The sequence below is a fragment of the Rhea americana genome, unplaced genomic scaffold (genome assembly GCF_003343005.1).
Source record: "Rhea americana isolate MKP2758 unplaced genomic scaffold, rheAme1 scaffold_263, whole genome shotgun sequence".
NCBI classification, from domain to species: Eukaryota; Metazoa; Chordata; class Aves; order Rheiformes; family Rheidae; genus Rhea; species Rhea americana.
Genome location: NW_028186383.1, coordinates 666,131 through 693,655, shown reverse-complemented (window position 1 = coordinate 693,655; position 27,525 = coordinate 666,131). Strand labels below are relative to the sequence as shown.

General features: G+C 34.6%; 1 protein-coding gene across 2 annotated transcripts in view; it reads left to right on the top strand.

Moving 5' to 3' along the window:
• CCDC102B (coiled-coil domain containing 102B) overlaps nt 1–27,525 on the top strand; it is a 217,676-nt gene that overhangs the window by 183,820 nt on the left and 6,331 nt on the right. The window contains exon 5 of one of the 2 annotated variants that reach the window (XM_085307765.1): nt 1,875–2,029. The exons of the other annotated variant lie outside the window; for it this stretch is intronic. Within the exon in view, the coding sequence (XP_085163891.1) occupies nt 1,875–1,964 (90 nt within the window). The 3' untranslated portion in view covers nt 1,965–2,029. Of the gene's footprint in view, nt 1–1,874; nt 2,030–27,525 lie in introns of those variants that run through there. 2 annotated transcript variants of the gene reach the window in all.

Here is a 27,525-nt window from a genome sequence, read left to right as displayed (position 1 = left end):
AGATATTTTAGTTTATTTTTTTAAAAAAAACTTTTTCCGTTGCTAATTTTATAATATTGTAGTGTGTAGTTTAATATTTTTAAATTAATCTTTTTTTGCAACATGAATGGAAAAGAAAGACACAATTAATGACATTTTTACTAATATATTCATAAAAATTTGTAATAAGAATGAATTGTTAATAGAGCTTGCTTAGAATTTTCAATAAGGTAAAGTTATTAGAGAAAATCATCAAATTAAAGTAATTGAAAAGGAAACAACTGCCTCTTTCAAAAAAATGTCCAATGAAATCCAGTAACAACAAAAAAACTTTTTATCAGGCTACTCTTGTGTATCCAATTACAGCGCGGAATTTGCCGACCTGTTGGTTTCAACTGATTTAGAGCATGGAAATGTGGCTGCATCTGTACTGCTTAGTGAACAAGTTCATCAGTAGACAGTAGCATCATGGGGTCTCTGACACTCTCAGCAATCACACTGTTAGCTCAAAAGCTTTTATACCCTAACAGCTTACTTAACCAAGAGTGATTTTGACAAGTGATGCTGAGCTTTTCTAAGAAAATCAGTGGGCTATCTAGCCTTCCAAATGATAGACATATTCTATTAGACATGTGTACGCGTAATAGCTTGACTGTCCCATTCACGCTGCTGGGAATATGGTGACAGGCACCCAGAACTATCTGGGGTCTCCACGCTCCAGAGCTTTGTTAAAACTCTCAGGCTCTGTGCCATGTTGTTCAGACATTTCTCCCAAGACTTTTAGGTTCCCAGACTTAAGACTGAATAAAAGATTTTTTTTTATTCCCTTTTCTGAAAACCTATTTGAAAATCAGCCTAAAGAAAGGCAAGAAACATAGGAATTGTGCTTTGTAGCAGTGGAATAGGCTTGCAGCAGGATTTCAGTGAAAATACAGAGATGCTGTGGATAGAATTGAAGATGCATGTCCTTAAATTTAAAGCACAGGAARTTTTCAGTTAACCATGAGTGAGACAGGAGCTAGTAATATACCAAAACAGCTCAGGTCTGTCAGGGTGTATTAAATCACATATAGCACTTATATGAAGTCTTCTGGGATCAGTTTGTAGTGTAGCTACCTTTAGGCAGTGTTTGAGCTCATAAACCTTGATAAATCTGTGTTGCTCCATGCAGAGCTGTTGGGTATCAGGTCACTGTACTCTGAATTCTGGAGAGGTTATTAGCTCTGTTCTGGTGCCCAACTTGAATGTTGTTCTTGCTCTGCTGCAYGTTATTATTGAAAGCGTGATTTATCATAGAAAGATTTATCAAAACCAATATAGTATTGTCATGGTTATGCTTTAATGGTGATTTTATGATGATTACATATTTGTAAGTAATCTTTCCCTCCTGCTGTTAGTATAATATGAAGTCTTTATGCTGGACTAGTGACTGGAATCCTGTCAAATGAGAGATTTGAAATATCTTTGATCTTTTTCACTATTCTCTGTAGGCCTTTCTTCCAATAAAAAAAGGCTCATGAGTTGTATGTGAGTGCTTTAAATGTATCTTGAATAGCAGTAGTAGTGCAGTTCAGAACTGTCAGTCAATAAATAATGGCTCCTAGTCATCAGAAACTAAATGAGCAAAGATAGCCTGCTCCTCACTGTGAAAGACAATTCCAAGTAATTGCTCTAAAATGCTATCTTTTTTTTTCTTTATTAAAAAATCAGTTGAAAAAGAATCCAGTGTGTACTTTAAAGCTGACACTACCAAAAAATTCTGCATCATCTAAATTCTAGTGGTCTATTATTGATGGATTACAAAACTTGTTTTCTCAGAAGAAATTTGATCTGCAGTTGTTTTAAATTTAAAATACTTAGTACTCTGGTCACACTTTTAAAAACATTCATTTCAGAATACAGAGATAAAAGGAAGTGAACTCAGGATTTGGGACCAGACAAAGTTCCTTGTATGTTGCTGGAGACTTCACCAAGACAGTGAGTGAAGACGACAGAGATTATCTGATCTCTACTGTGACAAGACTAACAGTAATGAAAAGGATCAAAGGACTTAAAGGCTTCAGAAAATTACCATGAGGAAGTACATGCCAGACTTATATGTATATAAATACTATAWGTATTACTTTTATTTTAGATTCTTATTTTTAGTAAAAATCAAAGAAAATATGCTAAAGTCAGTGTGTACCAAGAATTTTAGTCAGCAGATGTCTATTCTTCCTTTCCAGTTATCTTAATTACTGACTTCTAAGGCAAAAGGTGGACTTTAATGTGGCCTATATTTTATCTCTGGGAAGAAAAAMATTATTTAAAATCTACACGGTAAAAGGCAGACAGTTCAAATTCTGTCCTGGGAAGAAAGTGATTCTGAGTTGAAAATCAATGCACTGTTCCTTGCTTCAGTGCCTGGGGGGTGGGAGGAAGGGAGAAAGAGGGGAAGGAATTTGGAGGGAGGGAGACTACTTGCTTGTTTGCTTGCCTGCTTGYTGCAGAGCAAGTAACTCTGGTTCTCTGTTTCACAGATCTACCAGACTGACATAGGGATAGTTCCTTTCTTTCATAAAAAATTCTAACATTTAAAGAGGTTCTTATATTAAAAAGATCCAAATATTATTATTTATACATTTAGATTAAAAAGTCCACCTTCTGTCTGTGTCTCTTATACTCATGACTAAATAGGAATAGATAGAAATAATTCATCTCAAATTTATCCTGATGCCTGTATCATTTTTATTTGAATTAGATTCAAGTCTAGAATAAGATAATTATCTTAATTATCTGTGTAAAAAATGTAAATGTCACGTAGGAAGCAAAATGAATATATTAAGACAACCCCAAAAAGCAGATATTGAGAGTTTTAGGTATCTCTCCTTTAAAAAATCTTGACTTAAAAAAATACCAGCGACTTTCAGTTGTCAAACCAGACACGCTCTGCTGGATTGCTGGTTACCATATAGAGCCATTAATGAGTAAATATAGATTCTGTTTCACAAGCATTCTGTGAACTTTGGCAGCTCAGCCACACACTTGTGTCCTTGTTATTTTRTGTCCCTTAAAACTTCTAAGAGGATTCTAGTTTGTAGTTAAATTGAGCAATATTTTTCCTTTTGTTAAAACGYTGCATGCTCCTTTTAAGCCTGCTTCATAGACCCTATGCATTCATCTTGATCTTTTCTTGGAGTTTGTGTAAGACTCTACAAAAAGAAATGATTATCTGCACAACTGGTAACCAAGTCATGGGAGTCTTTCTGARGACAGCCTGTGAATAGTTAAAATTTGCATAGGTTTAAAAGCAGATTGGGTAAATTCACAAGAAAAAAGTGTTAATGGTTACTAATTACATAGGAATTGCATTTTGCCCATGAATTCCCTGAAGTGCAAATGGTTGGAGGCTGGTATCAACCAGGAGGCTTTACCTGTTCTGATGGTCCCCTCTGAGCACCTGCTTTTGGCCACTGCTGGAGGCTGGATGTTGAACAAGAGTGATCTCTTTTTTTGATCTAGTATGGTCAATGTCAGGTTCCTAATCTTTTTTTGTATTTACAAATGCCAGCCTGCTCATCACAGACATTATCACTCAGGGGAGATAAGGGGTGCCTGGTGAGGGAACTTCAGTAGTAGCTCTGGCATCTGTAGCTGATACAAGTTTGTCAACGAGGTGCAGAAATACTGTGAGGCAATTACTTTTCAGGCACAGATTACACATTTAAAATTTGTGGTAACTGAAAATGACCAAGGATTCACAGTAGTTACTTTTAAAATCCAAACTTCCTTTCTTATCCTCCCTTTCTTAGCTTACTAATTCAGAGCTTTATATGATACAAACAAGACCAGCTCCACCCTTGTTCCTGGTATTGTGAAATGAGACATGGACTTTCTCTAAAGCTGCATCTGCTTTTACTATGCCATCATCTTCATCACACCCCAGCATGCAACATAGCAGTATTGAAAATGTCAGTGTGCACAACAGAAATGGAAGGTGCATAATTACTGATTTTCAAATGCTTTAACAGCCACATGTGCTACTAAGGTTACTATGAAGGCCTGTAAAAACACAGTCATGTCACACAACAAGCTTGCTGATAAAGCCTTGTATCTTATAGGCTTTAGAGAGTTTTTATTATTATTATTATTATTATTATTATTATTATTATTTAATTCTCTGACAAGGTGTAGAAATATGTGGTTTTTAGAGATAAAGCCCTATGGTTTCAGTAATTGGGCAGAATCTGTTTAAGGTCCTGGAGCTCTTTTCAACCTACAATAATATCTTTGGATAAAAAATGAAGTCAAATACCTGTATAAGTTACTGGAGAAACTAGGATTCTGTCATTCCATCTCTATAACTCCAAATGTGTAAGAAAAACACGCAATGTTTGATTGATTTCCGTGATGCTAGAGAACATTTCTATGGTAACAACTTTGTAGTCTAAATTAATATGGAAATCAACAGCTAGAAGCTCGTTGCTGATGCTTTGACTAGCTCTGCCACATAAACCTTTTGCATGTTTGTCCCTCACTCCACTGTATTACAATACCTAGTATGTGTGATACAGCTGACTGCTCCAGTGGTCATGGTGGCAGTTAATAAATGATCAGATGTTATTGATTTTAGAATTTATATTTCAGAATATCAAGACAGTATCTTTTCTTTCTCATGAGGAAATGATATTTAATATTCGCATTAATGCCGAACATTTCTTTGTGATCTCCTTATTGATCACATTTTACTTTGAAGGGCCTGCGTCTCAATAACTTGAATAGTTCTGTTGCTTGACTGTAATAGATTGGTTAAGTCACTTTCACTTTTCATAATTTTTCCCTGTTCTGTGAGTATGAGAAGACTAAGCTACTTCCCTTAAGTACATAAAATATTTATATAAGCAACAAATAGTTGCACATAGAACTTCAGAGCTCTCTATGAAGAAGTAATCGCATAAATTAGTCACTTGAAAGTAAGTCAAAAGATGATGACGTGTGATTGCCCTGACTGTAACCGGGAATGTCAGAAAATGTTAATTTATGACATTTTCATCATAATGCTAGAATATCTCCTGTTCTTAAATATATCTCTGTAATACTTGCTATGTCTCAGTACTCCTATCCCATTTCTGATATTCCCTTTCTCATTTAACTGCTGGGAAATGAAGACAAACAGATTTGTCTAGAAGAAGAATGACTTGTTTAAGGCCACCTAGAATAAATACGAAAGAGTAGGGAGAACTCCCAACCCTAATTCTGGCCACAAACTATTGTGCTGTTCAGCTTTATTTTGTAAAGAGAACAAGATGAGTGATGCCTTAAGATGGGAACTTCCCTAGAAAAACTTTACAAAMCCTGTTGCTTCATGTTATTCATTTTAACAGCTAAATAGCAGTAATATTTAACATAAATATCATTTGTTGTATGTGAATCGTTTTTACAAACAGATCATCAGCACAGTAATAGAAAGATACACAAATAATCTCCACAACTAGCAAGTTCTGTTACATATTATTTACTACCGTAGTACCAATGTGGCAATTATTTCATGTATGTACAAAAGCGTTCAAGGGGTCAGAAAGATAGAAAAGAATGAAGCGGTATGAGTCATGTGGTCTAGTCATCATCTGGCTGCTGACAGGGAAAGAGTCGTTAACACTGTATTATATATCCTCCTTCCTAGGTAAAGCACTGAGGTAAAAGCTCAATGCTAGTATTTTTTGAAATATATTCTCAGCCTCCCTCTACAGCACCTTTGTAAACACTTTTCAAGACACATGCCAAAACAATGTTTTCTTACTCTACAATTCACCTCATAAACAGAACAGAATGAGTATGAAGAGCATGTGAGGAACAACCTGAGCTTTCTGTTTGTGGGCTGGGAACTCTCGGAGTTTAATTACACATTGACTTTYTCCTTCTGAAATCTCTACTTCTTTGTGTCCCAAATTTTACTGCCTCCACGACTTTCACGTCTAAATCCCATCTCAGTTGAGGGGTCATCTCAAGATATCTAAAACAAAATGATCAACCATTTTATTTTAAGTGATATTCTTAAAATGTTCAACAAATATAAGCATATTAGAGTGTGTATGTGATTTGACTGCTTTAATTATAAATAGAATATTTTCCAAGCAATGCCATTTCAGAAGCCAATTGATCGTAGTTAGAAAAAGGCTATGAACGAATGCTTATGCTGCCATTGGATATAATAATTCATTAGGTTATTAACATTTGAAAGGGAAAAATGCAGCTACGAAAAGGATAAACTAAGCTATGCTGTTTAGCATTTAGGCTTTGGGTTTTTTTTTTCTCTCACAGGAGGTTCTAAAATAAAGATGTATTTGCATTCAGTCGACCAGTGAACACATCAGAAGATAACAGTGGATTTGTTAATCTCATTATCTTAACACAGTGCTACAATGCAAGCACAATGCACTATATTTCTGTCAATGAATAAACACAGTTTTTCCAGACGGATAATCAATAAGAATATAAATGGATGTGACATCCAACACTGTACATAGCTTCACATTACATGTTGCACTATGTCGTTAGGAACAAATAGTACGAATTTAAGAGGTACAGCTTTGAGCGTTTTAAAATGTTAACGTATTTCTGAAGGTTATTGTAGTAGTTCCCTAATGTCCTACAGGCATTGATTAGAGCTCAATGAAACTGAGGAAATCTCTCAAAAAAAATAAATGATGTTGAGTAGTTAGTTAGTGCCATGGTAACTCTCTAAGAAAAGTAATTAGAAGTCAAAATAAAGGGGCAGGCCAGATTTCATTCAWGTCTGCCCTTAAAAAGAAAAACAAAAACAAAAACAAAATAAACAAAAATAAAGATACACAGCATCTCAAGTGTTTATTGACATATCTCAGATACATRTTTTGAAATGTTCACATTAAAAAAAAGCAAAAATCCCACCCGTTCTTTGATGCAAGACTACAAAATTGCATGATTAATCACATATTTTGTTTTTCCCTTGCTGAATGCTAATTCTGTGCCTTTACTCTCATTAAGTATTGACTCCCATATTGTTAATAATCATATTGAGTGGACTAGGGAGTTCAAATAGTTTATAACATTTAATGGAGCAACGATTTGTTTTCTAATTTAAATCACTTATATATACTTAGGCATAACTGATCATTGATCAGATTCTATTTCTGCAGTGTGTACTTGCCAATAGTAAAACATTTGTTTATGGACTCATTTGAACAACAGATAAAACACAAGTCAGAGCCAACCTCCTCCATTGCCTTAATTAATTAAACAATATAGATTTGTGTTAGTATCATTCTATAGTTATTATCTCTTATAAACCATTGTGTCAATTCTCTCTGGGATATGTAAATTATTAAATACAATCCTGGCTGTGCTGCAGTATATTGAACTGTTTCAAAGTGATCAAAATTAATATTGTTTTCTACGGCTCATAAGAGCAGTTTCCAATGCCATTATTCATTGCTTTAATTGGCAATGAAAAGTGAGAGTACAGKGTGATACAACCATTGGAAAAGCTTATCTAATTTTTAACTACTAAATTACATTGTAAATTGTTTCCAAAGAACATGTTATGGGTTTCTATGACAAATAATACATAAAATACAAGTACTTTGTGTAACCTTCTAGATGTCATCCACAGGTTGAAGAACACATTATACTATGTGATGACACTATTTTTTCTAGTTTCAGAATTTTCTTGCAAATTCATTTAACTCCAGTATAAATATGTTCAATAAAATGTTATGTTTTTCTCTGTAATTTATAACTAAAAATACTCTATAGTCAGGCATATATAAAATCTTGAATAAATACATATTTTATTCTAAATGGCATAGCTTCTGCTGGAATTGTTGAGGGAAACTGATTTCAGAATATCACTCATCCTGGTACGTATTGCTTTGTAGCCGAAGATAAAGACTATGAGATAAAGATCTGCTAGAAAGCAGATTTTTTTACTGTTTTCTTGTTTGTTGCATTGTGCTGCATTGTGTTGTGTTTTACATCCTGATTGATTACTCTAACCACTGAAATAGGAATAATCACAAATGATTKATGAATCTTAGCCTATATTTGTTTTGCTTTTATATGTTCCCAATGCTGAATTTTAGGATGAACAGAAAAAATCATGTTCAACAACAATATGATTTTATTTTTCTCATTTTTTGACAGGGAAAAGTTAAAAAAAAAAAAAGTTGTGTTTGCTTTGGAGTATACTTTTCTCAGTTTGGCTACCAAACTGGAAAAAGTATTATCATGATCCTTTTTAAAATCCCTGCTCTAGTTATTGGAATCTATCCAATATTACCCCATGAGCATGTCAGAATTCAAGTTACACAGGCTGAATAAAGCTGGTTATCAAATAGAGCCAATATTTAAAAAGAAATCAGTTAACATCTTTCTTCTGTATCTATTCACTTTTCTAATGCTAAGCAATTTTAAATCCTTATTTTATTTTCAGTAAGCATTGTAATAGTGAGCATGGTTTTTCTTGTTCCTCTCCATCACTTTCGGCCTTTGATCTCTTCCTCAGCTTGCTCCTGCGTAAACAGAGAGAGCACTTGGGCTTTTGGAGCTTTTCAYTGCTCACTACAAAGTTGCTCTATGATGCTTTGGTATTGCTTGTAGAAAATCTGTTCTCTTTGCAGGCCATTTTTAATATATTAGTTTTAACAAACTTTAAAACTGGCAAAGAAATATTTTCCTGTACACTTCTATTCAAAAACAATGTGTAATAAAAATGCATTTTTAGTGTCCATTTAATTCATACTGTCTGCTTGGTGCTCAACCATGTGTCATGTACTGTTATGCATTTTATTTCTGATAAAGTAGTAATAAATCTTTGGAAGCCTTTTCTATCTGGACAAGTGAGCTGGAGAATATCTGCTTATAGCATTCTAGACATCTATATGTCTCCATGCAGGTAATAATGTTGCACACCTCTGTTTTCTTCTTTCATTTCTAGTATATTTAAAAATGTTACTTTTCAGAATATTCACAAAGTGCAAAGATACTCACAGTAGTTTTAAGCAAATTTACAAAAAGATCTGGTATGCCCATCCTAAAGCTACCTAACATGCAATTTAGTGTCAAGCAAGTGGTATATGGAACTCCCTTTTTAGAAATAAAATGTATCATTTGCAAATTCTTGCATCAAAAGACACAAGGTCAACTTTTTTTTTTTTTTTCTGTGTTGCCGTACTCAATATTAACTTTGCTTTATCTCTCTAATCAAGGTACCATTACATAATGTATTTAGCAGCAGCACTAATTTGGAAAATAGTGACTATGAAACAGCCTGAGCATTATTGACCTATTGAGGGGAAAATATGAAACTTTGAAGCTTATTCTAATCCTCTAGGGTCAGATTTGGGAATTTTTTTCACTGTGATCAGAATACTTGCACCTTAATATTAATAAATAAAAAGAAACCCAAGCTGACATGGAAATGCAGTCAGGTTATTGAGAATGTTTTATTGCTTATTAGATCTAACAATCTGCTATTGTTGTTTTTCTTATGTTTGTGGCAGATATTATTATTCTTATGATAATAGTTGAAATGTTCCATTTTTATTAATTGAAGCCACTAGAATTCTCACAATTTGCATCAATCTATATTTCAACCTACATCAGAGAGGAAACAGAAAATAATTTTCTGAATGGTGTTTTGGATGAGAATCTTTTAATAGGTTCAGAGGAAAAGGTAAACTTATGTGTTGGATGCCTACTGGAAAAGTCCTGCATATTTTAACTGTATTTAAAAATATCTGCAATTGAAAAGCAAAACCAGAATCTATAAATATAGTGTCTGCTCAGCGGTTCTTTATCTTAGCCTGAAAAAGCTATTCATTTATAGCTGAAAACATCTTAACAAGGAGTCTCCACTTTCTCAGTCCTTTTCAGTTGAAGGTCACCATAGACTTTGGGGGGATAAACAATCTGAAAATAACTGTATGTAAGGTTGCCACAAAAGTCATAGTTTACAACTCAATAAAATTTTTTTTTTCTTTTTTCCCCTCTTTTCATAAAGGCRTATAGGAAGGCATTTAAAATTTAAAAAGTTAAGTTTAATTGACCATTCTTTAACATTTTAAAAGGAGTAAGCAGTCTATGCATAAGTTAAAAATAATGTTCTATATGATTCTGATTTTCATGTTGGATAATTGTTACCACTCTGCCTCAGATATGTTTTCCCTCTGCCATCTTCATCACTGCTTCCATTAATACTTTCATTACTTCTGATATCTGACCATCAAACAGGACTAAGGCTGGCAAGACTAACAGCAGTAAAACTAATTTGCATACATGATTTGGTATGAAATTTCTGATAATGAGTAGTGTTATGGTATGTTCATTACAGAGCAAAGTGTATTAAAACATTGAGTTCTGTGGCACTCTAAAGTGAAAATTAAAGCAATGCCAAGGAATATAAGAATCCACCATGAATATGTAGCTAATCATTTTTCAAAAGGAGTCTTATTTTTGTCCTATATTTTGTAGAGTGATGATGAGGGAAAGTAGTTTCAGGTATGCAAAGGTAAATAAATTAGCTCACGAAATGCATGCAATTCCCATATACTTACCTTGAGACTACTTCTGAAAATACTTTATGTATCCTTTGCATAAATATTTACTTTGTTTTACATTGTTATACTTCCAGTGTATTCCCATGGTGTGTCCTTTCCAGGGACCAAGGGAAGAGTGGTGAAKAAGGTGAAAATGTTTCAGTGAAGCTGAAGAGTATAGAGTATTTAAAAAATATTACGATGTGTTTGTCCTACCTATGGCTATTTCTACGCTCCCCCCCCAAAAAAAAAAAAAAAAGAATCTCACATGCTAACAGAATTAAATTCTCTATTCATATGCATGAGGCACATGAGTAACATTAGAACAATAATGTTACTGTGAGAAACCTATGGTTTCATAGATATAAATAAAAGTATAAACATAATAAAATACATACAACAGTGTAACAAAATCCCGAAGTYTGTGATCTTTGCTTCTATAGTTTATTTGGAAAAAAATCTGTATGATGCCAATACAACAAATAAAGAAGATGGTCCTACGCTACATTCTTGTCATGTTTGTTCACAAAAATTTCCTCACTGATACTGTACTATAAAAGTAAACCACACAAGTCTCATGTTCTATAAAAATAAAAGTGATTTACATTAATCTAGTTGTGATATGCTTGGATAGCAGTACTAGTATACATTTTTTTTTCCTACTGATATAGCTTTATTTATCCTAGGAATCCCAAGAGAATAATATGAGAAAGGAAAATTCTTCTCTGAGATAAAATAAAGCATATTTCATTGCAAGAACTAAGAAAACAAAAAGCTGATATTTTTACCATGTGCAGTTTCCTGTCAATTATAATGTTTATAGTAGTTTCCTTTTACAAATCATAACAAAATAATATTACATTTACTTTTGATAACTAAATAATAGTATTTGAGGTTTTGTACCATAGCTGTCACTCTTTTTGTGAAGACTATAGAAGCTGCAGGTATTGCTGTAATAATACCTCCACTGGAACATTTTAAACACAACCATTATGTCTTTAAAAAAAATAGATCCCGCAAAAATTCGGAAATTCAGTCAGAAATCTGGGAGGAAAATTTGCTGTTTCTCTCACTTTTGTAGAAAATCCAAAAATGTAGAGGAAAAAAACAGAATCAAACTTCAAGTGTTTTTTTTTTTCAGAACAAACTTTGCAATAACATTTTAAAAGTTTTATTGTTGATTCTACACTTCAGGCCTCCTAAACGTCTCAGTAAGGTGACGTTTACTCCTTCAAAACTGAGAATTGTAATTTGTGGATTGTGAAAGCTTGTGTATCATCTTTATACCCACATAAACACTCGGAGCAACTGCTTATTGACAGAAAAGTCAGACCGAGTTTTCCATAACTTTTCCAGAAACTTGAAAGTTTTCTTTATCTGTATTCTTGTATTAAGTATCCATTTTCAAATTAATCTGAGCCCTATAGGTATAGTTTATTTTGTGTTTAAATTCAACAACATGTATACTTTCTATCATGAATGTTTCATTTTTCTTTTTAAAAAATATGGAAAACTAGTAATAAAATGCATGTGGTTATCTTTATGCATAGCTCAGGTCCACCTGTAATGCTAGACATTAGCATTATTATTCTTCATAATACTAGTTACTACTTCAAAAGTAAAATTTAACTTTATAATTACAGCTAGAAAGACTTTGCATGATGCAGTTAAATGACAATAAATACATTTCATATTCTTAAATGGAGCTGAAAGATTTTTTTTTTTTTTTTTTTTTTTACTCCTGAAAGAAAAGTAGAAAAATTCAAGATGACAGAGAAACAAGCAGTAGCCTGCTAATTCAGTTACCTTTACCCATATCTTTACATATGTTGGGTTTTAAACACGAATATTGGGAAAAGTGTAAGAGCCTCATAATCTAAAGTTTGCTCTCAGTATGATTTTAAAAAAAAGTTAAAAAAGAAAAAAAAAAAGAAAAAGAAGAAGAAGAAGAAGAAGAAACTTTACAATTATAGATCTTGGATCTCGTTCTCTTGAAGCTGATCCTAAAGGGAGAAAAACTGCTTCATTTTCCATTGCATCTAAGGCACAGTATAATTCAATGTCCTCTTTAATTGCCATTTCTTCAGGCCTGACTTCCCATTCTAAAACATTTCACCCATAAGAAAAGATACATTTGGCTGATGAAGATTTAACCATTTTCCTTCAACAGTGTCCTGTGGGAGAGACGAGGAAAGGAAAGCTTGATTTTTCACTCCCAGATCATTTTCAGAGAGTAAAAAGTAGAAGCTACAGTTCAAAGGATGTTTTTTTCTTGCTAAATATTTTTGCATCACACTTTTCTGAAGCACTGCTGAGTCTGTTTCATTGAATTGGCCAAAGGATAACTGGCCTTATGATACTTAAATTGAAACGTTCTGCTTCAGGTTAGTTTCTAACAAAACCTTAATGCTATTGCATTAAGCTATTACTTACCAATAATTAAGCAATTAATTACCATCTGAGCTATTAATTTAAATACATATCATAAGAGCGCAATGTATTGATTTGGAGACTATATCAGCTATGTACAGTGTGCTCACACATTATGGAGGCTTTTGTGTGTATAGCAAAAGCAAACCAGAAAAACCTTGTTTTTCTAAGGTAAAAATATTCTGAATGTTGGTAGTTAATGCATTTTTTATATGTAGTGGAAAAGATATAAATCATAAGGAAATTTCATGCCCAGAAAAGAATGTTTTTATGTAGAAAAGCTAGAGAATGATATGATAGATATTTTTTTGCTGAATGGGAATAGCACAGTGTCTAGTTCACTATTTATGTTCTCTCTTAAAATAGCAATTCCATATTCTTTGTCTTTTTCATCATTTTCAAGCACCTCTATGGCACAGATGAAAAAAAATACAGTTCATACATAAGCCCCTAAACATTTACATTTATGGTTATTGTTGACTTTTTTCACTTTTATAATACATTTTTATATATTTTGAAAAAAAAAGGTAAGTGTTGTTGCACACAAGTACAAAGTGATGGGGAATGTAAACTACTTTTAACGCACATCAAAATCATCTGGCAGCAGGCCTGACACTGAGAAAGAAGGGGAGGTACAAAAGTCTAGGGAGGGAGTAGTTTGTTAAATCGTGAGTACAGCACTAGAGCACCTTCGCACACAATAACAGTTTTTTAGTGAGGCAAGAAAAAATTAAGAGCTCCAGCCTCACTAGACAACCCTCTGGGGCTGCTGAGCCTCTTGTGGGGGTCCTAGACCATGGAGAGAAAGGTAAGCTATCTAAACAACTACCCTAAATGCCTTGCATAACTGCATGGAGCTAGGTGGGCACACCCAAAACTAAGTATAAAGAAAATGCTGCACTTGTTATCTTTACAGGGGTCCTGTCAACCTTGCTTTACTCAGGGAAGATTTCCATCAGCAAACAAGGAACAAAAGCTTTCTGTGTCCTGTGAGAACATTTTTTAAAGATATAAAAATATGGAAATTAAGAGAACTACTCAAAGTGCATGTTAATATAGCTCTTCTGATATTTAGCGTTCAATTTTTTTCTCTCAAGTCGCATGAATTTGAAGAAAAGTAGGCAAAGTGGAGAAAAAATCAGAGAGCTTGACCAAATCAAGAGACAAGAGAAAGAGATAGGAAACTTAAAATGGGTGATATTAAATGAAGGAATGTTCAAAAGAAAGAACACAAATTTAGCTCTGAGCATAATGTTCTTTATGATCASGGTTTGTAATAACTTAAATATGGTATTTAAATATAATGAGAGCTGTAAGAGAAATATAAATACATATACAGTAATGTGACCAAGTATACTAAAAAAATTTCCTATAACATGATCAAAGAAGTGTAATAATTACTCTTCCATTCCTTCCATTACATAGAATATTGGGGTTGATCAGATTAAATATCCTTCCAATAAATTTCAAACATTGTATGGTTGAAAGCATGACCTTCTGGAAGAAAGTATGGYCTGGGAACATATTTCCTTGAGTATATTTAAGCTGTTTACCACAAGTCTAGTGAGACAGAGACAATCTTTTCCACCTACAAATGGATATAATTTTTCTTAAAAAATATATTTCTCATTTTTTATTGTTTAACATTTGAAAACAGCAGGTAGCAGGTAACTTGATCTCTTTATCAGAATTCAATATTTAAATTTCCATTCYCTCCTTTTTCTTGTATTTTCTTTTWAATTACGGATTTTGGAGTACATTTTTCAATTTCAAAAATGACAATGTAAGAGAGCCCTATATATAATTTGTCAGATCTGTTTAGAGCAATAAAAAAGTAAGACTAGATTGATTTTTTTTTACATCGTCACAGTATAAAGCCCATGAAAAGCATTTCTACTGACAATGATTTTCACTAAGAAATCTTACTGATATTGAATCAGTAAATATGTCTGAAAGATAAATTTGAAATYCTAATAATCAGATATTTTAAAAATTTATCAAGTATATAGCTACTGAATTTATAAATGTTTTTAGCAAAATGTCARTTTTTGAAGCAACATTTTATTTACTGATTTTTATTGTCTTACAATAATACATAATGTTAAATGAGATGATTGAAGAGCACATACTAATAGGTTTCCTTAAGTAATGGACTTGTGATCTATCTTGTTTTATAGCTTCACTAATAGTTTTGGCACAAAGCCTAGCGTATGCTTATAAAAGTTGCTGACAAAACAAAGGAAATATGCTCTACAAGAGAGAACTGGGATATCACATAGAGAGAAACAGATTAAGTAATACAAACGGAAAGAAATGCAGTAGTACAAAATCCAAATTTATATATTCAGAAGCTAATCATGTTTCTCCTAAACCTTATGATATAAGCAATTTAAAATTAAATGGGGAAGAAATCCTCATTTACAGAAAAAGGGTAGTAAGAAGATGGACAAATGGAGAACCTYTCATTTGACTGAAATATTTTACTAAATAGAACCTAAGAGAGCGCAGAAACACATTGGATGTGGGAGAAAGCAGGAATTTAGRCCATAGAGCAATGGCAGCATAATAGCATATGACAATAAATTGAACATGAAAGATTTATCTTCACAATTAGAACAAAGTTCTTAATCTTTGTTAGGAGGTAATRTGGTAAGGTGAGTTATGCAATGATTTCAGAGTTTTAAGATGCTATTTAYTGAATTTTAAGATAACGTAAGTATTATATGATATCTGAACAGGGAATAGAATTGTGGATCCCAAGGTCCTCTGGATTCCTATGTCCTATTGAATTACTGGAGTTAYCCACCATCTGGGCTGCAGTGACAATGTGTTCCAGTTGCAATAATCAGCTGTCTATCACACTGTTCCAAGATGCCTGTTGCCCAAGATATCAAGGAAATTCTGTATCTAAAATTGTAGAATTAGTGATAATATTAATTAGATCGTAATAGAACAAGGGGTACTACAGGCCCGTAACTAAAAGATGCTTGTGATGATAATTTCTGAAATTCTACATACTTTGGGATACAAGAAGTAAATTGTCAGTCTGAGTTTGAAGGCAGCCTGGAAAAGTTTTCTGAGACATCTGAAATTCCCCTGAATCTGTGGAGAGGGCTCATCCTCAGACCCGGTGAATGACAGGCTCTGCCACTGCCAGCTCAGGCTGCAATTGCTGCCACAACATTAACAAGGTAAAAGGTGTGTTTTTCCAGGAGATCCTGGCTGTGGGGTAAGTTCTGGAGAAATTTTTCCATTTCAGGTAGACAAAAGACACTCACTGCCATTCACAACAGGAGTATGGACTTCATAGATTGCAAAGGTCTYCCTCAATTCTTAAAGAGAAGAACGCTGAAGACTATTTGATAATATGTCAACACTTTGAAATAGTGCCAGGCTACACAGATAGAAACTTCTTAACTAACTTCACAACTCTCAGTTTTTCCATTAACAAATATTGTCATATCATTCAAATATGTTTTTAAATGACTCGAAACAAAAGACACTTGAATTTTTTTCTCTCTAAAAGCAACGTAGGGCTGACTGTAGGAGAGACTAAGCCTAAGTGATTTTATCTTCTACATCTTCATTCTACAGGTGTACAGTACCTTCAACTCTAGCTTGCCTAACAGCAAACTGGCATYTTGCTTTTTAGAGAAAAGAAATAAAATTGATTTGTAAATGGGAACAGCTCTTAAAATGATGCCCTCTAGGAGCTGTTCAACAAATGCATATTCATTGAAATGTTCTGCATGTTACTTACGTWATAAGGGCTGGACCTCAGCTATCCTCAAAGCAGATGACAGCCATAAGCATCAGCCTATGGGCTAGTCATAGTATGTGCTTGCCTCAGGACTCTTCCTGTTCTCTTCATCCACAAAGAGTGGATCCTGTTTTCTAAGTCTTAGAGTTTCTAATTATATAGTATTTTTTTTTTTCAGGACAAATACAATGGTAATTATTTATATCATCTCCACTTTAAATAAGGAATTAGTCTGTTCTTGGCACAATGTTCCTTTCTTCCTTGTTAGGCAGGAATTTATCACGGTAGAATAAATGAGAATATTGTACAACATTTTAGTACATCTTTCATAGAAATAAATCTCCACTCCATACCCTTTCCATCTGACACCAGTATCACTGCTCAATTCAAAATCTAAATTAATTTTCACACTTGTATTTCTGCAAGCATCATCCTTCTTAGTTCAGTATTCCTTCTCTCTTCTTCTACAATTATTTTAATTAGTTCAAATTATAGCCTTAATTCTTTTTGCAAAGATTTTATACATTAGAGGACTGCAGTCTGATCTACATGTCTYTTCCAAGCTCCACAGTTTTCTAAAATCCTCAGAAAACTCATTTTCTCCCAAGGCAGCTTTAAAAAGTAGCATTGTTGTAGCTATGACCACAGGTTTTTTCCAGTTTATTGTTGATATACCCACCAGCAGCTGTGTCAAAAGTAGCAGTGCATGGCACTGAGGCTGGAACTGCATACATTGGCTGTAAAACGTCTAAGAAACCACAGTCAAACTAGTCTATTAGAAATTTGAAAGAAGGGCATTATTAGTATCTGAGGAGGCAACAGGCTTCTCTCCAAGGATGGAGATCACTAGTCATGAAGGCACAACAGAATGCCAGCTGACATTGGCCAAAATTGTTGGACCATGRCAGCAACTGAGCATACTAACAACAGTGACCGTGAAATCATCACAAGGCCATGACCTGATCCKGTCTTATCTACTTGTGTAGACAGGAGGATCTGTGAAACCTGAGGGATAAAAAAGGGAGGTATTTAACACATGTAGAACATTAGCAGGACATGGAGTGTGAAAAAATTTTAATGTACTATAAAATGAAGTTTTTGAAATTAAATRTTCTTTTTTTATGAGATTTATGAATTTTAAAAGCCTAGCCTTCTATTTTTTTTTTGGGGGGGGGTAGGATTCTAAGTCACACGCTTTTACTAGTTATTTAGGCTCCCTTTCAAGGAAGCGTCATCATTTCAGATACTTAAGCTCGTGGTTAAGTCTCACAGAAGTACAGACAAAGTACAGTTTTCACATACCTGAGCCACACAGTTAAGTGCTTCTTGCAATAGGACTTCCATGCAGTATCAATCTTGCTTCGATTTCCAGCAGTAAGCATACCTTTCTGCGTATTTGGCAATTTTTTAAATAGCGGTCATAAGTCATGTCTTACTTATGAATTGTGGGAGTTAATTTTCCTCCAGAAAGACATAAACAGTACTTTCAACTCAATATTAAAAGCTTATTTCAACCAGTGAAACCATGAAAGTTTGGGGAATAAAATGGGAATCATGGATGCAGAAGGCAGCAGAAAGTAGACAGTATTATAGATCACATATAGTAAAAGTCAAACAGTTACAGTATAACCCAAGCCTAAATCAATGCTAGAAAACTAGTACCATAATGGATCTTTGAGTCAGTGCTGCGTTTTTAAGTTTATTAATTGTCTTTAAGTCTATAAATAAATTCCTTATGAAAAGAATAACTTACTAGTCAGAATTTCCTATTATTAATGTGTTTCCTGCAAGTGCAAATGATCATTAAATAGWTCTTTTTTTTATGTTTGCATTCATAATGAAAATCAGGTTGCCAAGACTATATCYTGTAACATTTAATAACTTGAATTGAGCTAGGCTATTAAAACAAGATACAACATATCAGGATTTGGAATATGACCAAGAAAACCCAAAGAATTGCAGCATAAGGAAAATACTGTTTACATTTTTACTTCTTAAAGAGTAATCCAGAAAGGTACTTCAAGAGACAGCTACAGTATGAGACCGAAGTCATCGAAGGTGAATGGGTGATTTTKTCCCCTTGAAAAAGGGGAAGAAAGAAAAGTATTCTGTGCTATATTCCTAGATGATACAAATCAGAGCAGATATTTCTTTTCTTCCAGCTTTCTTTGTACTCAATATAGTCCTTATTGTGATATTACAATACTTGAAAATCTGAAAATCTCTCTCTATATAAATAGCTATACTATTTTTCTTAATAGTGTCTTATATCAATGCTTACAATGTACTCTACAATTTTTGTATATTTCAAATATAGAAATTTCTATATAACCCAAAAGTGCTCTTTTTTGTTATAGGACCATCTTTTCTGTCATAGAAACAATATGTTATTAAGTATTGTAACAGTATTTCAGAGCTGATTATGTATCACGAGCGAACCCTGATAACCTGCTAAGTGTAGGTCCTAGACAACAGAGATAAGTAGTTATTAGTGTCAATCTGTGCACCAAACATTGCATAATCGTGACCTCCTGTGTGAGTTCAATATCAGCAAGGTCCAGGCAGAGATTTAGTCAAGTCTCTGCTTTTGGCAGCTAATGCAATTTTAAGTATCGAACTGGCAGCAACAAACTAAGAGGAAAACTTTATTTTCGATGTTATTTCTCAACATATAACTAGGAATAAAAATTGTCAGATGGAACTGCAGTTGTTTTAGTAAGTATTYCCTGTAACTTACAGAATTCTCTGCTGTTAACTGACTTCTTTCCACTTGCAGGTAATGAGTTCGTTGAATTATCCATAAAATTATTAAAATCAGATCCGAAGATTTTCCTATACTTTCTCTTAATACTAAAAAATTCTTCTGTTGGTGACCTGTTTCTTTCTTTATGATGAAAATAATAGTTTTCATGTGTASAATAATTTATTTTCATGTATATCACAGTAGATGTCTTTGAAATGAAGTATAAATGCTCTGTGAAAATACAGTGCTGTTCATATGTACCAGCTCTAATGGTTCTAGAAAGTAAGTAAAGTATTCTTAAATTATCTCTGTTTTATACACATAAAAATGTTATATTTATTCTACGTACAACTGCTATAATGTGTATTATCTGAACTCCTCAGCTTTGGCATAATTTCTCCCACATAGCCTCCTACAAAGCTTGAAAAGCCAGAGGAAAGTGAAGAACTGTAGGTCAGATACAGATGGCCTCCAGATTTCTGAGCGTCTGAGACTTGAAGGTCAGTATGTGTACTGACCTTCATCAAAGGATAGGGAATATAATCCACACTAAATTCYGTGCTTGAGTCTCCTTTCTCAGAATTTTTCCACAGCTTGATGTGAATGATCAAGCTCAGGATATTTTGCATAAAAATCATTTCTTTTGATTACTTAGTAAAGGTGTACAAATCACTCAGAACTGCCAGGCCCAATTCAGTCATCCACTTTTGAAATCTAGGTGTTACTCATGCTTAAAAAAATAAAAAACACTGCAGAATACATAGGCTTTAAAAGTTAAAATGATATGCATTTAAAAATATTTCAGCATTCCCAATGTTTCAAGTTTTTATTTGATTTGCTGAAAAAATAAGTAGAAATATTTGTCTTTTTTATTGTTAATTTCTGAAGAGCATTTCTTTTCTATTTATATTTCTTTTCTAATTGAGTCCCAAACATAACACTTTCTTCAGATTTTAGAGTCACTCTTTCATTAAATTTTTGTGTCTAGTTTGCAATTCTAGTTATTCTGTAGCAGCACTAGCTATTCTCCAGCATGTGTGTGCAGAGAAATGAGATCACTTCATGTGTTTCCCCTCTCTAATGTAGTGGGTATATGTGTCTTGGCGACACTGGTCAAGAGTCTTCTTCTCTCATCTAAAAGAAAAGAAGTGGAAAACATCTGAGTATCATTAAAAGTAGAATTAGAAAAAAAATACGCATTTCTTTACATCTTTTTAGCAGTAAAAAGCCTGAGGAGGAATAATTCTTAATAAGAATGCAAGACACCAGTGCAAACTGGGGACAGAGTGACATGAATTATAAACTGACCAAAGACTACAAATATTAATGTGCCCTAGTGATCTAAGTTGCATTTTAGGCAAATCACATCTACAAACTTACCTTTCAGGAATTATTGATAGCATATCCTCCAGAAAATCTAGCAAACTAATTAAAAAACAAAGTATCCCTCGAGGACTGCTCAGCAATATTTCAAGACCAAGGTCATCGTCAATACAGCCAGGGAGCTGCAGAGTGAGCCTCAGGCATAGCTAAACCTGCTTCCCAGGGCACGCGACCCCTGAATTCCTGAGCAAGGCTTCTAGCTTAATGCTCTCTTTAATATGCCTGAATCAGGTTTTCTGAGCCAGCCTTTGCACAGCTGGCGAGCTGTTTATTGCAGTCACGTGGTGAGGACACCTAAACTGCTGTGCCGCACACTACCTTTCAGTTATACATCCTCTTGACAACAGATGAACAGTCAAAAAGTATTTTTTTTTGTACAAGTAAAACGGGCTGCGTGGCCCAGCGTTGCTTGCATACGTCCCTTCCCGACACCAGAAGAACATGCTGCAYCCCTACTGAAAACAAGCTCTGCAGAACAGCCAGCAATCCCGCACCCTGGTCTGCTTTGTCTCATAGAGAAAGTGCCTGTCAAGGAGAGGCACAGTTTTAGACCCTTTCCACCTTCTGGTAAGGAGAGAGCAGTGTTCCCCGGTGGGAAATGAGTCTCTGCAGGGGAAGGAGCTGATCCTAGCTTGATTTCTGAGAGAGGCTCAAGCTCTAGGATTTAAGAGGAGATAGCAAACTGATCATGTTTCACATGCTGCCTTCTTTTGTGGAGCATAGCTACAGCTGGAGAAAAACCTGATAGTTCTCCATTACAGCAATCTCTATGAAGCCTAGTTTACATGAGGCTTTACTAATGTAATTCTCTCTTAACTTCCAGCACCGTAGGAGACATATTGTTATTCTTTCCTTACTTTTGGCATGAACACATGAGATGCTTGAAACCCGTTTCTTGAATCAGAACTTAATGCTTTCCTCTCTGCCCTGTGAACAACCTCTTTACTGGGTATCCCAGGGGAGAGCCATAGTGTTTTCAATGCAGGAAGCAGGAGTCGTTGCTCTGTTCCACAGTCTCTGCTACATCAACTAAATATGACTAACCTGATGGCAAGGTTTTGCTGTAAGAGTGATCATTCCTGAAAGAAACAGAATAGGGACAATTTCTTTGAGCGGGTATTCAATAATACTTAACCTAAGTCTGTATATGCAGGAAACGCTTTGTAGGCTGAATAGGACCAGTATTTGTAGTATTTGTGAGTTCACTATTCAAATTATCCTTTCCTGGCTAGTATCAGTTTATTAGTTCTTAAAAAGATTTTTTTTTAATTATATTAATTGTGAAGATTGCTTCAGTACCTTGAAACTTTTAAAATGAACAGATCAGCTCCATATTTATATGGAGCTTAGCTTTCTGAAATATGTTATTCCTAGTCCGTTTTTATTTGAATCAGGGACTCAACATGTTTGTTTGTTTCTATTATGGCTGTATAGGAATATATAATTAATTTTACTTAGACCAAGCATGCTGAACAATCTATATTCCAAAAGTCTGAAACTCGCTGAACAACAGGTAGAGAGGAGAGAGAAAAAACTAGATCACTTTGTCAGTGTTAGGAGAGTATGAATTCCCTTATGGATGTGCACTTACGAAAATTGACTTTGTGCAGCCTGAAAGAGATGCCTCAGTACAAAGATGATGACATTGTGCTTTTCTGCAGTCTCTTTAAATGAATGAGATTCTGAAGATAATTCTCCTAGAATTTTCTTTGTTTTATTGGCATTAAAAATGATAACAGCTTATATTCTACTGCACAGATCTATTCTCAATACTACTTAACCTTATTTCTTTCTTTTTCYATGGATGCTGCACCAATGAAAACACATTCTTCTGGGTTCAAGTATCTTAGCCATGCAAGGTCTGCTCACGTCTTGTATAAACATCTTGCCTTTCTTGGTTTTTTTTTTCTTTGAACTAATGGCACAATGAAGGAATAAATGAAACCTAAGAATTGAATTTCATAACTTGTGCTCTTACTCATTCTCTAGAAAGAATATTGTCGAGGTTAGTCTCAATACTTTTCTCTGAGCAGCACATTGATACTCAGGATAGTAAAATTTTACATCCTTTTATGCAAGAGTAGAGGGAAAGTGCTGACAAATCAGCGAATCTCTACCAGAGCCTAGGCTTCAATTCCATTAAGCCTCCAGCTTATCTCCCAGACTTTTTAAGGTAGGACAGAAGGTTGCTATAGCTGTTCCTCCCCTGAAAGAATGATCAATAGCAAACGTAATGGATAGCACTAGGCAGAGAAAGAGTGGTCCTGGTAGTGAACGATGGTAATTACATTTTGCCCTTTGGCGCAAACTTTCATTTAATGAAAGTGCTAATAAGAAACGCCCCTTTCACTCGATCAGCCCTTACGTGAAGCCTCCTGTTCTCCGACTCACAGCTCTACATGTGGCACAGAAACCTCCCACTTACCTTGCTGTCAGAAGCCCGATATTTCTGACTTCAAAGATATTTATAGCAATGCTGTGCTAATGAGTTCTACTCTTACATTTCCTTGGCCACTACCCCAGCTCACTGTCCTAACACGAATTACCTTTTTTCTTCCTTCTGTCAGCTATTTCTTTGCTATTTACTTTACTCTTTTCTCTAGTTCAACCTAGGGACCTTGTACTGTTCCCTTATCTTTAACCTTTTTGTCTAAATAATCCTATATATTGCAGTTAACTGAGATGAGAATGTTCTATAATGTTATTTGTTATGGTGGTTATTACATCTTCTTAGCAATCATAAAAGCAGACATGTCTGTCCTATGCTCTCACAAATATTTCTGTCCCACAACCAAATATCTGAAAATTTAAAAAAAAAGCAGTAAAATTTCTTCTTCATTTGTGGTGTTAGAATGAATCTAATGTATTGATAGGAAAAACTTTCTCCGTTGCAAGAAAGCCATTCATGATTCAGTGCCCTGATACTATTCAACATGCATTGAAAGCTGATTAGAAGGGATAAAGTGACAAATATACATGAGAAATGTATTGCCTTTCTGTCTGAAAGCTGAAGCAAAGCATCTTCTCTCACCCTTCTGCTATGCCTTCCAGACCACCTATCAGAAACTGAATAGGAGGCAGCTATGTCAAACAGAACTTAAGGAAAAAAAAAAAAAAAACACATAGACAAGAAAATTGAAAGAGAAGGAAGTCTTTAGATTCAGACTGTTTTTGGCTGTTTATTATCCTTCATTTATTTATATGTTACAAAATGTCATTTCATCATATTCTTTTATAGAGAAATGTATTTGTAAAAATATTCAGAGTGAGACAATGGTAGGTATCTCTTTAAAAAGCTTTAAAAGTCTTCTAATATAATTGCATCGATGGCTATTGTGAAGCTCTGGAGAATGGTACGTCGATATATAAGGCAGACAGACAGTCCCCACTTCATACAGTTTACTCTGGGCATCGGTATAGAGTAGACAAAGACCTGATGAGGTATTAAATCACTTTTATTCAACATCTGTCTCTTCTAATTCCTTCCTCACAATCTGCTACCATCCTCACTTTCCCATGATGTCCTTACACATATCCTTTCTGAAATTAGTGATTGCTTCTCTCATCATTATGCACATGGCTACCTCTTTTCGTTACACAGACAGCAGGAAAAAAATCAATCCTGGAGCAGTTCCAGTGGCCTCAAAAGACATTCTCTAGGGATACATTTGTCTCTCTATTGGTTCTAAATTCTCTCATCATTTCTAACTGTTAAAACTGGAAAAGATTACTGTTTAAAGCYGTAGCATAGCTATGTGAATTTTAAACTAGGGCCTTTAGAGGAAGCCACTTCTAAGCATCTCTGCATTTTCTGTTACTGCTCTTCAAAGTCTGKTTGGTTCCCTATCCTGGCATTTAACAGCTGTGAGTGGTGCTTCTGGATTGCTTGTGCCTGCCATTTTATCTTGGTAAATATCAGGTAAGAGGAAAAATAAAATGTCATATTGAAAGCAGAATGTTTACAYGGCATTTGAATTGCTGTAGACACAGTCTTGACCTACAGCAGGACTGCGGTCCAACGGATTGTTTTTTCATGGCTTCGAAGAGCAAACTTCCTATTCCATGCACATATGCCACTGGTTCTGCTGGCTTCCTTCCTTTTCCTTACCCATTTGCTTCAGCTCAGACAGTGTTGTTTTCAGAAGTGGAAATCCTTTCCCAACAAAGAGGCTTTAAACTGGGACTGGGCGTGCATAAGGTACGGCAACATTCCTGTAGAGCGTCGCTTAGGATAATAATTCTGGCAAAGAAAGATTAATTGTGGCATTTTATAGCTCCTAGCAATGAAGTCATGACAGTAATTTTGAAAAGGGGAGAAATAAAAACAAAGTCTGACAGAAAATATAGGATGTAAACAGTGATGTAAACAGCAGAAATAATGGGTTTTCTCCACAGTTTTCTAGAACAGCTCCTTTTATCATTTGCTAATGTGTCCATGGAGATGCTGGGAACTCAATTATTTACTGTGCTGCTGATACATGCAAATAGGTCAAGGAGAAATCTCTCAGAGACAGAGCTTACTCGAAGTCCCCAGGTCTAGATGCCAGGTGACTTCACACTGAGTAGTGCAGACTAATGAATAATAATATCAATATATTCTCYGGCAGCAGACTTATCCTGTGATTATTTTGCATAAATATCACGAAAGTCTGGTATAAAAGAAGTCAACACAATCATTGATTTCCTAGATCCCATCATTATGTCATATATAATGTGTTTGACATGATCTCAGCAATAGTTACTACACAATTTGATCTGAGTTGAGCAAATTCCCCTATATAATTATAAAATCTGGAATATATAGCAAATGTTTACTTTATCAGGCCATTTAATGAGCTCTAAATGGGATACGAATAAAGAATAAGAAAAGCCTCGTTTCTCTGATATACACTAACCTATTCCGTAATATTTATATCTAGAATAAATATGTCTAAGTTCCATCTATAGCCAAAATTCAGCATAATTTTCAAATGTCATGAAAACATCACTTTCCTCAGATAAAACCTTACATAGAAGCATGAATAAAATAATTGTCTATTTCTAAAACTAATCATCGTTGTTACAGTGCCTGAGACTTCCAGTTCATCTCTCATTTAAGGGTCTCAGAGCTCACTACTGATTTAGGAGACCAGACATCTTTATAAGGATAACAAATGTTATACTCATTTTGCAATAGGAATACTGACAGAAAATTAACAGCCTCAGATCTGCTACCGACTAGAAAAATCACTGAAGATGGTACCAGCCTCTGTTCCTCCTCTCCTCTTTTTACATTTCTCCATATTTTACCAATCCTAGCACTACTGTTTCAAAATTGGAAATGTTTCAGCTATTCAGAAYTCAGGAATGCTATTACATTTTACCTAATTCACCCCTACAGCTTCATGCATGCACTTATTTCTCAGTCACTCATTTCCTTGCACTGTATTTGCATAATGACAGCACAGTTCTGTCTCTGTAGCTTGCTGGAGCACGCAAATCCCCAGACTCTGAGTGGCAGACAGACATTATTAGCCAAGCAAAGTACAGGGATTTACATTAATCAATGTACAGTTCTTTCTCAGTTATTGTACTGCCATTATCTAAATCTCCTAGCTTTGACTAACCATGCGAAGAAAGAAAAGACTTTGAGAAAACTGAGCTGGAGTGAATTGAAGCTTCAAACTTGCCACATTTTGTAAGGTCTTACGGATCTTGATGGCTTTTGGCATAAAGACTACTTAAGTAAGAAAAATTATAATAGGTAAAGACTGCAGGATAATCTGAAGAGGCCATTGTATTAATTCATTAATAAATATTTGTAAGATAAAACTTGCTGCCTGAGCCTGTAATTCATCTCAGTCTGATGTTTTGTGAAAGAAAATACGCTCTCTTGAATCAGTACAGTTTTCTGATAACCATATCCTATGGACGTCCTATGGGCTCAACGTTTACAATATAGGTGTTCTGTCGGAAGCACAATTACTTTAAGACAGGTTGATAATYAAGGTTTTAGAGACATAAGGGCAGATTTCCCAGTATTATAAACTAACAGSATTATATTGACTCTGAAAGAAGGCCACCAACACACAGAGGGTCTAAATAAAAGTGTCCAGGCTATGTAAGTGACTTAGAAGGTCAGCTACAGTGAATTTTAGTTGTACAGGCCTATTTTGAAACTTTGGCCAATTGTTCTGGCAGAGATTTAAGTTAATATTTGTTCTTAGATGATTCATCCTCCACTTCAGGAGTACATAGGGTGATATAATTGAGAGAAAAAAATATGCCACATGCAATAACAAACACAATTTTTCATCATAAAGAGACAAATCTTGCACCGGTAACATAGCCTTTTTGCTGTTCCCAAATAGTGGAAAGAAAAAAAGTATAGCTAAACTCATCAATTTGTTTTCCAAAGTCCTCCTGGTTAATTTAGTGAATTTAGTGGATGGACAGAAAAAGTTATTACTTAGGTGCTGAACAAGCTGAAAATGAATCAAATAACTGACAAACTGCAGAATACTCTAGTTCGTAGAGAACACTTACCTGTCAAATGCAATTCCATCTGTCAGCTGTATTTCAGGTCACGCACTATGATAGTAGGTATGTAAGAGAAGATCAGAATTTTCTTCTTTAGTTTTTGTTGCTTCTGCTCAGAGAAAGGTGAATGGACTGGGAGGAAATAAAAGTTTCCCTGG